The sequence below is a fragment of the Amblyraja radiata genome, chromosome 4 (assembly GCF_010909765.2).
Source record: "Amblyraja radiata isolate CabotCenter1 chromosome 4, sAmbRad1.1.pri, whole genome shotgun sequence".
Classification (NCBI taxonomy): domain Eukaryota; kingdom Metazoa; phylum Chordata; class Chondrichthyes; order Rajiformes; family Rajidae; genus Amblyraja; species Amblyraja radiata.
In genome coordinates, this window is record NC_045959.1 from 109609569 (window position 1) to 109626691 (window position 17123).

Genomic DNA, 17123 nt, shown 5'->3' on the forward strand with positions numbered 1-17123 from the left:
TTTCTCCATGAGATAGCACCTGCTGTAGATCCCTTCGATGGTGGGGAGGTCAGTACCAGTGATGGACCGGGCAGTGTCCACCACTCTCAGTAATCTCCTTTTTTCCTGCGTTTTTGAGTTGCCCTACCAGGATGCAACCAGTTGTTCTGCTGACTAAATCTGCACAAAGTATTTCAAAGCCCTGTTAGACTTCACAAGACCTTGTTGTATTGGTACTCCAACCCCCTTTCCAGTTGAAGTTCGCCGCTCTCATCGTCCAAAGTGCGATTTACAAACTGTACACCCAGTTTGACCTCCACTGCTGTCTGACTGTAAAATCTGCTGACTTATTCTAGTTCCTGCCCTTCTTTTGTCCTTCAACCAATCTCGTCTCTGCTCATGTTATCCGCAGCCCCTATTTGTGTAACCACCTTATCAAGGACCTTGTAAAAGTACAGATAGGCCTGTGTTTTCCCTGCATCTACTCTGAGCCTCATTAACTTTCTAAACGACGGGCTAGGTCATGCTTATCGATGGATGCCAGCATTGTGCCAGCTACTGTCGCTACCTCTGATGGTCAGGTCCCTGGGATGGAAGCTATCAGACGCGGGGAATTGTCAGCCTTCAATGGTCCACTGGTGGTTTTATTGTCACATATGCAACTACACAGTGAAATTATTTTCTTACAATATTGCCTTACCTAACCACGTCCTCGATTAGCAAACTGTACAGAAATAGTTTACCGATCCCGCATGCAAGAGGCACCATGTTTTGGCGGCGTTTTCATTATCCAGTCCGTGCTCTAGTTGTTATGAGCGGTGTCCGATCTAGGCAAGCCCCAGGCTGTTGTGGGCCTCCAGCAGTCACCTTCCTTGGACGTGTGGATCATTTAGCGAACCAATGTCCCTCACTTCGCCCGTCCACCTTTGTTCTCTGGGGGCGCCTCCCGCAGCTGTCCTTGAGGGCGCGGTGGGCCAGACCTAGTTCGCTCTCCTCTCCTCCTGGCCTTGCTCCTCACCCGTTACATCCATCGTCGTCACCAGCTCTGTCCTCCCAGTCTGTGGTCTTCGGAGGACGAACAGGGGGCCGGCTCGGCGGCTTTCTCCTGCAGGTCACAGTCTGCCGAGTCCCCTCATTTCAGTCCCTTCACTTCACTTCAGAATGGTGATTAGTCAACAGTGTTTAATTGTCACATGTACCACCTACAAGACAATGAAATTCTTGCTTACTGCAGCTTAACGGGCCCATTAATACAGATAAATATATAATAATCAACAATACAATAAGTTAATCATCAGTAATACCAGATATTTAGACCATATCAGTGCAAAAACGGTCTGTAGTGCAACCAAGCACTAATCCATTTGCTGAGGCTAGTGTTGTGCAGTATTCAAGAACCCGTTGGGAAGAAGCTGTTCTTGAACCTGGAGATCACCTATCCAAGTTCTCCAGAGATGCTGCCTGACCCGCGGAGTTACTACAACACTTTGTGTCTTTTTTTTTGTTAACCAGCATATGCAGTTCCATGTGTCTACATACACTAGTGCAACAGGTAGTGTTTAGATTAGAGATACAGCGTGCAAACAGGCTCTTCGGCCCACCGAGTCCGCACCGACCAGCGTTCCCCGCACGTAACACTATCCTACACACACTAGGGACAATTTACAATATTTACCAAGCCATATAACCAACAAACCTATACGTCTTTGGAGTGTGGAAGGACACCAGAGACCCTGGGGAAAACCCACGCAGTCACGGGGAGAAAGTACACACTTCATACAGACAGCACTCGTAGTCAGCATCGAACCCAGGTCTCTGGCTCTGTAAGGCAGCAATTCTACCGCTGCAGCAAGGAGAAAATTATCAGAGTACAGAATATAGTGTTGCAGCATAATTTTATTACAGTTACAGAGAAAAAGTGCAAGGTTCGCATTAGAAACATAGAAAGATAGAAACATAGAAAATAGGTGCAGGAGGAGGACATTCGGCCCTTCGAGCCAGCACCGCCATTCATTGTGATCCTGGCTGATCGTCCCCTATCAATAACCCGTGCCTGCCTCTCCCCATATCCCTTGACTCCACTAGCCCCTAGAGCTCTATCTAACTCTCTCTTAAATCCATCCAGTGATTTGGCCTCCACTGCCCTCCGTGGCAGGGAATTCCATAAATTCACAACTCTCTGGGTGAAAAAGGTTTTTCTCACCTCAGTCTTAAATGACCTCCCCTTTGTTCTAAGACTGTGGCCCCTGGTTCTGGACTCGCCCAACATTGGGAACATTTTTCCTGCATCTAGCTTGTCCAGTCCTTTTATAATTTTATATGTTTCTATAAGATCCCCCTCATCCTTCTAAACTCCAGTGAATGCAAGCCTAGTCTTTTCAATCTTTCCTCGTATGACAGTCCCTTTCCTCGTATGACAGTCCCATTGAGGTAGGTTGGAAGATTGAGACTACATCCTAGGTTATGGTAGGAGTGTTCAGCAGTCTGGTAACAGCGGGGAAGAAGCTGTTCCTGAATCTGGTGATACGTCCTTTCAGGGTCCATCACGGGCACTGACCTCCCCAATCTCAAAAAGGCAGCATGCATCTTCAAAGACCACAGCCACGCTTTCATTTCACTCCTGCCATCGGGAAGAAAGTACAGGATCCTAAAAACTCTGACCTCCAGGTTCAGCAACAACTTCTTCCCAACACTGTTGATCTACGAACTTGGTTGTCTTGGTTGCTATAGAGACTTTTGTTTGCACTAATATTGGGTATATTTTAATTAATTCAACTTTTTTTTTGTTTATTATGTTATCTACGAGGACAGTGTTTGCAGACCTGTTATGATGCTACAAGTAAGGATTTCATTGTTCCAGTTTTAGTTCATATACTTAACTCTCTTGACTTCTGCCCAATGGGAGATGGGAGAAGAGGAAATGATTGGGGTGAAAATGGTCTTTGATTATGTTGGTTAGCACTGATCTGGTGATGCCAGTGGACAGATGTTCATGATGATTTAACTCTGATCAGCCCAGCCAGGGTCAGCCATCTCCAATCCGGGCCAGCTGCCGCCTCCAGTCCGGGCCAGCTGCCATCTCCACACCAGACCGGCTAGCGTCTGCACTATGGGCAGGTTGCCCCAGGCCGTGCGGAGCGGGGACTGATGGATGTTTATGTTCTTCCACAGAGCGAGCAGGGCGCGCTGCCCGTGGGGCCCCTCAGGATTGAAGATGAGGAGGAGGAGGATCTGAACAAGACCTGGGGCGTTGAGCGGTTCGACGACCTGCTCCACGATGCGTCCAGTCGGTGTGTGGATGAAGTCCGGCGCACCTTCGACGAGGCAGACTTCGAGTGTGAGTGTGTTTCTGCTACCCCTCTAAATGCTGCCTCCGCTGACCAGGTCCCTCTGAATCCCACACATCCCGGGCCAGACCGGGGATGGTGGCATCGGGAGACTTCCTCCTCTCACCCTCCTGCACCACTCCACCCCTCCCGGCTGTACCAATTACCCACTGGCCCGTCTCACCCTTCCCCACAGCTCGTTATACCGGCTATCTCTCCACCCCGCTCTCAGTCCTGACGCAGGCTTTTGGCACAAAACATTGACCGTTCCTCTCCCCTACGGATACTGCTCTACCCATGGAGTTCGTCCAGCAGAGTGTTTCTCAATAGCAACCTAGTTTGCATCGGCTTGTCACCAAACAGCAGGGAGTAATTGAGCATAACACAAAGTTTGTGTCAGGTTTAAGTTTACTATTGTCACATATACAGTGAAAAGCTTTGTTATACATGCTCTCCTAACACACCAGATACACCATACAGGTATCTAGTCAAGTTAAACTCAAGTACAGTGGTTCAACGGTTATGTATTGTCACACACACCGAGGCACAGTGAAATTCTTCTTTTGCACACAGTTCAGTAAAGTATTACTGCACATAAGCACAATATTAGATTAAGTATTATGTTTATAGAAATATTCCACTGAGACAAGATACAAGAGCCGCCAGGCTTTGGCACCATTTTTAAAGTTTTTTTCCACTACTAGAGGGCACAGGCTTAAGGTGAGAGATGAGAGATTTAAGAGGGACTTCAGGAGCAACTTTTTCACCACAAGGGTAGACCATATCTGGAACGAGCAGCCAGAGGAGGGTATAGAAGCGGATACAATTATGACTTTTACAAGACATTTGAATCAATATGGATAGCAAAGCCGAGATACGGGCCAAATGATGGCAAATGAGACTATCCCAGAATACCACCTTGGTTGAAGGGCCTGTTTCCATGCTGTACAGTTGCTTGGCTCTGTGACTTCTCTGTAGATCTGATGTCGTTGCCGTTGTCCAGTTGAGTGACCACCACCACGGTCCAATATTTTCCTTCAGCCAGCATCCCTAAAGCAGTTTGACTGATCATTTTCCCGTTGCCACTTGTGAGAGCGATCTGTCTGTCAAATGGGCTGCAGGGAATCACAGCCCTGACTGCTCTCATTGCCTGTCCTCTTCATTCTCTGCTGCCCTATGACTCTAAAGGCTGCTTTACCTCTCAGTAAAATCACAGCAGCCAACATCATCAAAGACGTATCCCCACCCTGGTGCTTTCTTCTCCCCGCTCTCGTCCAGCAGAAGGTACAGAAGCTTGAAAGCACAGACTCAGGAACAGCTGCTTCCCCTCTGTTATCAGACATCTGAACGATCTTTCTATGAGCCAGGATACCGTCCGATTCACCTCTACCCCATTGCAGACATTGGACTTTGTCTCTGGAACTGATGCACTACAATGCTGAGAACTACAGTGCCCTCCATAATGTTTGGGACAATATCCATCATTTATTGATTTGCCTCCGTACTGCACAATTTTAGATTTGTAATAGAAAAAATCACATGTGGTTAAAGTGCACATTGTCAGTTTTTTATACATTTTGGTTTCACCGTGTAGAAATTACAGCAGTGTTTATACATAGCCCCCCCATTTCAGGGCACCATAATGTTTGGGACACAGCAATGTCATGTAAATGAAAGTAGTCATTTTTGTTGCATATCCTTTGCATGTAATTACTGCTTTAAGTCTGCGATTCATGGACATCACCAGTTGCTGGGTGTCTTCTCTGGTGATGTTCTGCCTGGCCTGTATTGACTGATCAAGGGTTTCGGCCCGAAACGTCGCCTATTTCCTTCGCTCCATAGATGCTGCTGCACCCGCTGAGTTTCCCCAGCAATTTTGTGTACCTAGCTTCTACTTGTTTTGGGGGCTAGTCGTCTTCCGTTTTCTCTTCAGCATATAAAAGGTATGATCAATTGGGTTCAGATCAGGTGATTGACTTGGCCACTCAAGAATTGACCACTTCTTAGCTTTGAAAAACTCCTTTGTTGCTTGAGAAATACGTTTGGAATCATTGTCTTGCTGTAGAATGAACCGCCAGCCAATGCGTTTTGAGGCATTTGTTTGAACTTGAGCAGATAGGATGTGTCAGAATTCATTATGCTACTACCATCAGCAGTTGTATCATCAATGAAGATAAGTGAGCCAGTACCTTCAGCAGCCATACATGCCCAGGCCATAACACCCCCACCACAATCCCTTTGCAATTAGTAAGCTCACCAGTGCTCTCTTTCTTCTTATCGATGATCCAAACAGTTGATTTTGGTAAGCCTAAGGTTTGGCTAATGTCTCTAACAGTTTTATTCTTGTTTCTCAGTCTCATAATGGCTTCTTTGACTTTCATTGGCACAACTTTGGTCCTCATGTTGATAAACAGCAATAAAAGTTTGCAAAGGTGATGGAAATACTGAGGGGATAAACGAGGTGCTGAGAGCTCTCTTGTACCTGCATTAAGGAGGCATTTAAACACACCAGAGCAATTACAAACACCTGTGAAGCCATGTGTCCCAAACATTATGATGCCCTGAAATGGGGGGACTATGTATAAACACAGCTGTAATTTCTACATGGTGAAACCAAAATGGATAAAAAATGGTCTTTATTAAAATCTGACAATGTGCACTTCATCCACAAGTGATTTTTTTTCTTTTACAAATCTCAAATTGTGGAGTACAGAGGCAAATAAATAAATGATGGGTCTTTGTCCCAAACATTATGGAGGGCATTGTATATTCTACACTCTGAATCTTCCCCTTTGCTCGACCTATTGTACTTGAGTTTGACTTTATTGTTTCAATGTACAGTATTATCTGATGTGTTTGGATAGCGTGCAGAGCAATCATGAATCTTCTGTCCGTCCCTCACACAGACCACCGCCACTCGTCCCTCCACACTCACCACCCCCTGTCCACACACATGCCCTCGGAGGGCCGCAGGAAGAAGGGGACGCAGAAGAAGAGCAAGAAGACCGCCTCATCTCCGACGGGCGCCCCCACCATCGATGAGGGGGACGAGGATGATGATCACAGCGACGGCACGCAAGAGAAGAAGGAGCCCGCGGAGGGCAGCGTGCAGCCAGACGCCGCTGCCGATGTCCAGGTGCGGGCCTGGGGTTTGGGAGCAGAGGGCAGGGTGGTGCTGGGCAGCCTCCTGTGGAGGGAGTCGCTGTGAGGGTGGGAGTGCCGGGACCTGGGGTTCTGGCGATGGGGGGTGAGGATTGGTCGGGTCTCTGAAATGTAAAGTAAACCGCAGATGCTGAAATCTCTCCCCACCCTCCATCTCCCTCCTCTCCCCTCCCTCCCTAGTTTCACCCCGCCACCCTACTTTCTCTATCCTTCCTTCCCTCACCACCCTTCTCTCCCTCCCTCTGATTCTACCTCCCCTGTCCTCTCCCCCACCCATCTCTCCCCTGCCCTCTGCTCCCTACCCCCCTCTCCCCTACCCCTACCTCCTCTTCCCTACCCCCCTCTCCCCAACCCCCTCTCCCCTACCCCACCCTCTTCTCCTCTCCCCTCCAGTCTACCCCCTCTCCCCTACCCCCCTCTCCCCTACCCCCCTCTCCCCTACCCCCCTCTCCCCTACCCCCCTCTCCTCTCCCCTACCCCCCTCTCCCCTACCCCCCTCTCCCCTACCTCCTCTCCCCTATCCCCCTCTCCCCTCCCCCCCTCCCCTACCCCCCTCTCCCCTACCCCCCTCTCCCCTACCCCCCTCTCCCCTATCCCCCTCTCCCCTACCCCCCTCTCCCCTACCCCCGCTCTTCCTATCCAGCAACTTCCATCTCTCCCTCCTCTCCCCACCCTTCTACCCTTCTTGTCCCCACCGGCACCTCCCCACCCTCCTATCTCACTCTCCCTACCCTCCATCTTCTCCCTGTCTCCATCATCCACCTCCCTATCCTCTGCCCACCATCATTCTCCCCACCCTCTATCACCCTCCTCTTGTCACCTGCTTCCTGTTGTATGACTCGAGTGTGGGAGGTGGGGTTGCATGGGTGCAATGCAGAGCCTGGAGAAAGAGTAAGGTGTACGATGTAAAAGCTTATGGTTAATGGAGACTAGAGACTCTGCAGATGCAGGAATGTTGAGCCACATACACACATCAGTCAGGGAATTGAGTATAACAACAAAAAACAAAGTGCTGGAGCAACTTATCATTTGGGTTATAGGGGAAAACAGCCAACTCGTCAATGCTGGCCAAGATGCCCAATCTAAACTAGTCCCATTTGCTCATAGGTACACAAAAGTGCTGGAGAAACTCAGTGGGTGCAGCAGCATCTATGGAGCGAAGGAAATAGGCGACGTTTCGGGCCGAAACCCTTAGATTTTCCCGCATCTGCAGTTCCTTCTTAAACACTTTGTCCCTTCGATTTTCCAGCATCTGCAGTTCCTTCTTAAACCCATTTGCTCATATTTGGGCCATATCTCTCTGAATCTTTTCTATCCATGTACCTCTTCAAAAAATCTAATTTCAATGTTGTTATTGTACCTGCCTCAACTACCTCCTCTGGCAGACACAAAATGCTGGAGTAACTCAGCAGGACAGGCAGCATCTCTGGAGATGTTTCGGGCCGAGACCCTTTCTCAGACTGATATCAGGGGTGTGGGAGGTACAGAGATAGAATGTAGTAGCAGACAGTGAGACTGGTGGGAGAGCTGGGAAGGGGAAGGGGGTAGAGCGGGAAAGCAAAGGCAGAGAGAGGTTCACTTACATTTTGTGTCTACCTTCGATTTAAACCAGCATCTGCGGTTCTTTCCTACATATATCTCCTCTGGCAGTTCGTTCCATACACCCACCACCATTCTCCGGTAAAGTTCAAAGCGCTGGAGTAACGCAGACAGCAATATTAAATTGAAGGAAACTAAGTCCTGCAATACTTTATGTTTTGTCAACATCTTACCTGCCATCTCCAACCCCTGGTGAACCCTCTCTGCCTAACCCTGCCAGCAAAGATCTTATACCGCTATAAGATCTTTGCCTGCCAGTATCTATTTTTTCAACTTGTTTCTTTCTAATGCCTTGCTAACAATCCGATACTCTGCTCATTATCACCTCATTGACCGATCTAAATATAGTATTTTGTCTTGCACCTCCTCCCACCAGCTGCTTTTAAACTGTTACCTCTCCCAGCCCTGAGAGAGGGTCGCTGAGCCAAACGTTTCTCTTTCCCCTTACGTTGCTGGGCAAACAGAGAGCTTCCAGCAGTGGTGTTGTTGGTTCTGCCTGCAGGGGTGCCTTGACCAGGGGTGCATGGTGTGAGGGGAGGTTCAGCTGATCGGGTCATTCAGTCAGGTATGAAGTTCACCAGCAGAATTAGGCCGTTTGGCCCATCAAGTCTACTCTGTAATTCAATCATGGTTGATCTATAGGGCGAAGGAAATGTTCCATAGATGCCGCCTCACCCGCTGAGTTTCTCCAGCACTTTTATCTACCTTCGATTTTCCAGCATCTGCAGTTCCTTCTTAAACATGGTTGATCTATATTTCACTCTCAACACCATTCTCCTGCCTTCTCCCGTGGCACCTGTACCAATCAAGAATCTGACAATCTTCACCTTAAAAATATCCATTGACCTGGCCTCCACAGCCGTCTGTGGCAATGAATTCCACAGATTCACCACCCTCTGACTAAAGAAATTCCTCCTCATCTAAAGGCACGTCTGAGGCTAGGGCCTCTGGTCCAAGACTCTCCCTCTAGTGGAAACATTCTCTCCACATCCACTCTCTCCAGGCCTTTCACATTGAACATTAAACATTGAATTTTCCAATTTTAGGCAAATAACCTACAACCAAACTCCCATTCCCCCCTCATCTATATCCACCTGTCCCCGCCAGACTTTGTCACACCTCGCCTCTCTTTTCCAGCTTTCTCCCCCACCACAATCAGTGTGAGGAAGGGTCCTGACCCAAAAAGTCGCCCGTCCGTCACTTTGTGTGTGTTTTTTTAGTAAACTAGCACCTAGTGCCTTGTGCCTGCATTCAGGCCAGAGAGTAGTGCATGGATCCTGAGCAACATCACGCTGAGGTCCAGATATAGTGGAGGTGTGAGCATAAACGTAAAGTGCTGGGAGAACTCGGCAGGTCAGGCAGCATCTGTGGGAGAATTGGACAGATGGTATTTAATCATACATCCAGACATCACAGAAACTGGTCCTTCAGCCCATCCTGTATATGCCACTTTAAGATGCCCAGTTGCCCATGTCCCATTTGCCTGTGTTTGACCCATAGCCTTCTAAACCTTTTCCATCTATATAACTATTTGAATTATTTTAAAATGCCGTTATTGTACCTGCCTCAACTAGTTTAGTTTAGTTTATTGTCACATGTACTGGGAAACTGTGAAAAGCTTTTGTTGTGTGCTAACCAGTCAGCACTACTTCCTCTGACAGCTCGTTCCATATACCCACCACCCTCTGTATGAAAAAGTTGCCCCTCGGGTTCCTTTTAAATCTTATCGCCCACCTTAAACCTATGTCCTCTGGTTCTTGATTCCCCTAATCTGCCTAAAAGACAGTGCTGAGGTTAGCAGATACATGGAACTGCAGGTGCTGGGTTACAAATGGGAAAAAAAGACAAAGTGCTGGAGTAACTCAGCAGGTCTCCAGAGAACATGAATATGTGACGATTCGGGGTCAGCCTTCTGAAGAAGGGCCTCAACCTAAATCGTCATCTATCCATGTTCTCCAGAGATCCTACCTGACCCACTGAGATACTCCAGCACTGTGTCATCTCTTGCTGAGTTTGGTGTTGTGCAGCGTTCGAGAGCCTGATAGATGCTGAGATGGTTCTCAGGCTCCTGTATCTTCTTCCCGATGGTAGCAGCGAGATGAGAGCGTGGGCAGCGTGGTGTGGGCCTTGATCATACTGGCAGCGTCCCTGGAGATAAAGGGGGTGACTTCGGGTCGAGACCCTACTTCAGACTGATTGTAGAGGGGGCCGAGAAAGCTGGGATGTCTGAACCAGCATCTGTGCCTCTGTGCGCGACGGTCAGTGTGCTCCCTGTCGAAGTTTGCTGCCGACTGATGGTCCTATGCCTCCCTCTTCCAGTTCTTCATGCCTGACGAGGAGTTGGAGAATAACGCGGCGTCGCTGAGCCCCCCGGACCGAAGCCCAAAGCAGCAGGATGTTCCTTCCCCCCACTCCGAGCCCGGCATCATCCTCCCACACAGTCATCTCGGCAGGAGCAACGAGCGGATGGCCCTGAGGTAAGCTCGGCGCGGCGCTCAGTCCCCATGGACTGCCGTCCTTTGCCCACGAGAGTGGGCCGGGACCCTGCAGCAGGTGCACAGAACGGATACATATCGCAGTTGTGGCCCGGGTTCGATCCTGACTGCGGGTGCTGGCAGTACGGAATTTGTACGTTCTCCCTGTGACCCCCTGGGTTTTCTCCGGGTGCTCCGGTTTCCTCCCACATTCTGAAGACGTGCGGTTTATAGATTAATTGACCCCTGTAAATTGCCCCTAGTGTGTAGAATAGGATTAGTGTACAGGCTTTTTTGCGGACTCGGTGGGCCTATCTGTTTCCGTGCTGTATCTCTAAAACTAAATGCCACATACTGTGCTGATCTACAGAGGAGTTGGGCTGTGTGTGCTTTGTGTGCTGGTGATTGCTGTGCAAGTTGTGTGTCGGGCTCCATGGCCAAGGAGACACACAGAACGGAAACAGGCCCTTCGGTCCACCACGTTCATGCTGACCAAGATGACCCATCTAAACTACTCCCATTTATCTGCATTTGGCCCCCATCCCTCTAAATCTTTCCTATCCATGTACTTGTCCAGGTGTTTTTTAAATATTGTAGTGACTGCCTCAACTACCAGCTCGTTCCATAAATCCGCCACCCTATGTGCGGAAAAAGCTTCCCCTCAGATTCTTATTAAATCTTTCCCCTCTCACCTTAAACCCATGTCCTCTGATTCTTGATTCCTTTAATCTCGGCAAAAGACTTTGTGCATCCACCCTATAAATTCCCTTCATAATTTTATGCCCCTCTGTTCAACCCCCCCCCCCCCCCCCCCCATCCTCCTACCCTCCAAGGAATAAAGGCCTAGCCTGCCTAGCCTCTCCCTGTAGCTCAGACCCTCAAATCTGGGCACCGCCCTGCTTGACCTGCTGTGCTGTGATCCTGGACTGGCCGACAGCCGAGTGTATAGACTGGGCTTCACATCAGCCCCTATGTTTCTCGATCACTTGGGGAGAATGGGCAAAGGGGAGAGGGAGGGATACGATACAATAGTGCTTGATTGTCACATGCACAAAACACAGTGACATTTTTTTTTGCGTCACCAGATTTGGCGCCATTTCCAAAAGTCCATTCTGCGCACTAGATCTTAAGGAGCGGCTTCTGATCCAAGCGCGCCCCCTGGATTGCTCAGCGTACCATCGTCGTTCTCCTTGCCCGGGCCGCCTTTGTGCCCAGGGGTCGCCTCCCACTGCCGACCTGGAGGGCACGGGAGGTTACACCCTGGTTCACCTTCCTACCGGCCTTGCCCCTTGTGACCATTATCACCGGCTCCCTTGTCCACACAGAGGGTGGTGGGAGTATGGAATGAGCTGTCAGAGAAGGTAGATGGACCCACACCTCCCACGTCCAGGAAAACACTGCTGTCAAGGTGCCCGTTCCGGCTTGAGGGCAGTCGGCATGAGGGTGTGATGGTGGTAGGACTAGATCAGGGCACGCCAGACTTGGCAGTGTAACCAGATCGTGGGGGCGAGGAGACAGAATGGGTTCACACATCAGTGTGGGACAGGTCTGACGAAGTGCTGCTCAGATCTATATTCTGCACTATTCTCTGTCTCGTCCCCTTTTCTCTATCTATTGCACTTTTGACTTGATTGTATTTATCTGTACTATTATCTGATCTGGTTAGCATGCAAAATACAACTTTTCAGTGTACCATGATACACTTTAGTTTAGTTTATTATTGTCACGTGCACCAAGGTACAGTGAAAAGCTTTGTTGGTGCTTGTTATCCAGTCAGCGGAAAGACTATGCATGATTACAATCAAACTGTCCACGCTGTGCAGATACAGGATAAAGGGAACAATGTTTAGTGCAAGATAAAGTCCAATTAATCACATGACAATAACGAACCTAAAGCCAACCTAACATCATTAAGAGCCGTGGACCTAGGAGTTACCCCCGAACATTGTTTGTGTCTTCAGATTCAAGCATCTGCAGTCTGGGGACATTCTGACTACAGACAGGGAATCATCGGAATATTTAGATAGAGGATCCCTCGGTCCTCTGACAGGGACAGGAGAGAGAGGCTCTTATGAGGGAGCTGGTCTTCCACGAGTATTGGAAACCGTGAATGCATTTCCATTTCCATTTCCGTCCCGGACCCAAAACCCTCCCGTCCATTAGCCCGATACACTACCTCTGTCCCCATCCATATTCTTGGCCTTGCCCCCTCCATTCACCCGCCCCATAAACTTCCTCCTCCTCCTACCAGCCCCTGTGATCATTCTTACCCCCTCCCACCCGTCTCCCCATCCTCATAAGTTCACCCTTCCCCACCCCCACTCTCCTCCCTTTCCTACCCATTCCATATTCTTGGCCTCCCCCTCCATTCACCCGCCCCATAAACTTCCTCCCTCTCCAACCCATCCCAGTGACTCCCACACATTGATCCAGCTGTAGGAGGGCGACACAGTGCCACAGCGGTAGAGTTTGCTGCTTTAGCGGAGCCAGAGACCTGCGGTTTGATCCAGACAATGTCTGTACAGAGTTTGTACCTTCCGGTGCGCCCGTTTCCTCCCACACTTCAAAGGCGTGCAGGGTTGTAGGTTAGTTGGCTTCTGTAAATTGTCCCCAGTGCTAGTGTACCGTGTGATCATAGGTCGGCACAAGACTCAGTGGGCCGAATGGCCTGTTTCCATGCTGTATTTTTAACGTAGCCTGGGGTGGGGAGCTCACAGTCGGCCTGGGGCTGGGCCCCCAGTGCATCTCGCAGGCTAGATGCGGGGGAGGCAGTGACTTTGCCTGGCCCAGCCTCCCACTGTGCTAGACTTGTTTGGTGGGTTTGTTCAGGCCCAGGAGCGGTTCACACTGGAGACGTCTCTTTCTCTTCCGCCACTACCTCCCTATCCCCAGGGCTGAATGATTCTCTCCCCCCCCCACGCCCTCTCTCGCCTCAGTACTGACATTCCTTTAATCAGCTGACCTCTCCTAGCCCCTCCCTTCTCAACTGGTTCACAGACTGTTGCTGCTCTGTGTGTGATGAAAGTCCCCTTGCCCTGCTTCAACACTCCATCTACACATCACCCTGCCTCGGGAAAGTGAAGCTGGTAGAGACCTGTGTCAGAGACCTGGGTTCGATCCTGTCCTCAGATGCTGTCTGTGTGGAGTTTTCACCTTCTCCTTGTGACCGCGTGGGTTTTCTCCGGGTGCTCCGCTTTCCTCCCAATCCCAAAGACGTGCGGGATTGTATGTTAATTGGCCCTCTATAAATTGTCCCTAGTGTGTAGGGAGTGGAGGTGGAAGTGGGGTAACATCGAACTAATGTGAACGGGCGATCAGTGGTCGGCGTGGACTCAGTGGGCTGAGGGTCTGTATCCATGCTGTTTCCCCAAACATAATCAAAACCACTTGCACTCCGGCCATCCCCTCTCCTCCTCTCTCCTGTTGGGCAGAAGATATAAAAGCACTTATTACTCGATTCAAGGACACCTTCTTGACTATTGAACGGCCCTCCCATAAGCTAGGGAGTAGTTCTGATCTTGTAACCTACCTTGTTTTCAGACCTTACACATTTTCTCTAACTGTAACAATGTAATGCTGTAACACTATATTCTGCACTCTGCTATTTTTCTCTTTACGCTAACTGTTGCACTTTCTTGTCATTTGATTGTACTAATGTACAATATGATTTGAAGATAGACACAAAAAGCTGAGTAACAGGCAGCAACTCTGGAGAGAAGTTTCGGGTCAAGACCCTTCTTCAGTCTCGACCTGAAACGTCACCCATTCCTTCTCTCCAGAGGTGCTGCCTGCCACGCTGAGTTACTCCAGCATTTTGTGTCTATCTTCGGTTTAAACCAGCATCTGCAGTTCCTTCCTATACAATATGATCTGACTGGATAGTACACAAAGTTTCTCCCTGTATCTCGGTCCATGTGACTGTAATAAACCAATGCCCATCCTTGCTCCTCCTGGGCCTCAGCAGCTGACAGAGTCCAGGCTTGGAATCTACAGCAGAACCACTCCTATCCTTCCAGAGAGCAGACTACTAGAGAAACCCAGCGGGCCAGGCAGCATCTGTGGAGTGGAATGGCCAGACTGAAACATAGAAAATAGGTGCAGGAGTAGGCCATTCGGCCCTTCGAGCCTGTACCGCCATTCAATATGATCATGGCTGATCATCCCTCAGTATCCTGTACCTGCCTTCTCTCCATACCCCCTGATCCCTTTAGCCACAAGGGCCACATCTAACTCCCTCTTAAATATAGCCAATGAACTGGCCTCAACTACATTTTGTGGCAGAGCATTCCAGAGATTCACCACTCTCTGTGTAAAAAATGTGTTTCTCATCTCAGTCCTAAAATATTTCCCCTTTATCCTTAAACTGTGACCCCTTGTTCTGGACTTCCCCAACATCGGGAACAATCTTCCTGCATCTAGCCTGTCCAACCCCTTAAGAATTTTGTAAGTTTCTATAAGATCCCGCCTCAATCTTCTAAATTCTAGCGAGTACAAGCTGAGTCTATCCAGTCTTTCTTCATATGAAAGTCCTGACATCCCAGGAATCAGTCTGGTGAACCTTCTCTGTACTCCCTCTATGGCAAGAATGTCCTTCCTCAGATATGGAGACCAAAACTGTATGCAATACTCCAGGTGTGGTCTCACCAAGACCCTGTACAACTGCAGTACAACCTCCCTGCTCCTATACTCAAGATGGGTCCTGACCCAAAATGTCATCTGTCTAATTCCCTCCACAGATGCTGCCTGACTCACTGAGTTCCTCCAGGACTTTGTGCTTTACTCAACACTCCAGCATCTGCAGACTCTTGCTTGCTTTCCCCTCTCACCTTAAACCCGTGCCCTCTAGCCTGGATGCCTCTACCCTGGGGGTAAAAGGCTGCGAGCGTTCACTTTATCCATCACCCTATCTATTCCCCTCATGATTTCACACATCTCCAAAAGATCACCCTTCAGCATCCTGCGCTCCAGGACGGAGCGACACACTACTCCGAGTGTGGCCTCACTAACGTGTTGTACGTCTGTGACATAACATCCCAACTTCTTTACTCAATGCCCTGAATGAAGAAAGCCAATGTACCAAAAGCCTTCTTGACCACCCTGAAGTCCAGCGCGTCAAAAGCACAGAATGGCAACTTGGCCGGCGAGGGCGAGGTGGGTCAAAAGGCCTGTTTCCATCCTGTGTAGCTCTATGACCCTCTGACTGCAAGTCAATGACATAGAGTTTGCAATGTGTGCCTGAGCCCTGTCTTGCAGGTTTAGAGAATAGTTTAGTTTAGAGATACAGCATGGAAACAGGCCCTTAGGCCCACCGAGTCCACGATGATTTGTGATCGCTCGTACCCACTAGTTCTATCTTACACACTAGATACAATTTACCAAAGCTAATTAACCTGCAAACATGCGCGTCTTTGGAATGTGGAAGGAAACTGGAGCACCCAGAGAAAACCCATGCAGTCAATAGACAATAGGTGCAGGAGTAGACCATTCGGTCCTTCGAGCCAGCACCGCCATTCAATGTGATCATGGCTGATCATCCCCAATCAGTACCCCGTTCCTGCCTTCTCCCCATATCCCCTGACTCCGCTATTTTTAAGAGCCCAATCTAGCCCTCTCTTGAAAGCATCCAGAGAACCTGCCTCCACTGAGGCAGAGAATTCCACAGTCACAGGGAGAACGTATACACTCCGTACAGACAGCACCCGAGGTCAGGATTGAACCCGGGTCTCTGGTACTTTGAGGCAGCAACTCAACCGCTGCGCCACTGTGCCACCAAGCAAACTCTTTCTGTGTGCGCGCTGGTGTTGTGTTGGGCCGCAGTGACCACCGTTAACGTTGCCTCTCTCTCAGGGCAGCGGCTGTCAGTGCCCCCAGCCTGCTGGAGGAGAACCGGCTGTTGCTGAAAACGCCGCTGACCCATCGCAGCAGCTACGACCTGAAGGAGCGGCGGCGCATCGGCAGCCAGACCAACGTAGACGAGGCCAAGTTCCAGAAGATCCCGACTGACGAGCTGGAGGCGGAGATGTTGGCCGTGGCCGATCTAGACTACATGAAGAGTGAGTGTGTGTGTGTGCGCGGGGCAGGGTGAGGGTGGTGTGGGCCTGGAACAAGCGGCCAGGAGTAGTGCTGCAGGCAGATACGAAAGTGGTGTTCAAGAGGCTTTTAGATGGGTGCAGGGAATGGAAGGATATCGATCACATGCATGCTGAGGAGTTTAATTTAAACACAAAGTGCTGGAGTAACTCAGTGGGTCAGGCAGCACCACTTTGAAGAAGTTAAGCTCCAGTGCGAAATCTCCTCAAGGTGTGCCTACTTTGAAGAAGTTTTCCTCCTCTCTCCACTGGGGGTCTGAAGAAGGTTCACGACCCGGAACGTCACCTACTCCATTCCGCAGGTGATGCTACCTGACCCGCTGAGTTACTCCAGCATTTTGAGTCTATCCTCAGTATATCTGACCCGCTGAGTTACTCCAGCATTTTGTGTTTTGCTCAAGATTCTGGCGACGGCAATTCCTTGTGACTGTTCTGAAGGTTCACTCTTCTCAAAAATTGTTATCTAATATTTAATGTATTAATTTTAACATCTT

General features: G+C 49.4%; 1 protein-coding gene across 5 annotated transcripts in view; it reads left to right on the forward strand.

Moving 5' to 3' along the window:
• slc4a2 (solute carrier family 4 member 2) overlaps positions 1 to 17123 on the forward strand; it is a 203860-nt gene that overhangs the window by 145357 nt on the left and 41380 nt on the right. For all 5 annotated transcript variants that reach the window (XM_033020207.1, XM_033020211.1, XM_033020208.1 and 2 more), the window contains 4 exons: positions 3151 to 3316; positions 6212 to 6441; positions 10386 to 10543; positions 16388 to 16593. In XM_033020207.1, the coding sequence (XP_032876098.1) occupies positions 3151 to 3316; positions 6212 to 6441; positions 10386 to 10543; positions 16388 to 16593 (760 nt within the window). The remainder of the gene's footprint in view (positions 1 to 3150; positions 3317 to 6211; positions 6442 to 10385; positions 10544 to 16387; positions 16594 to 17123) is intronic.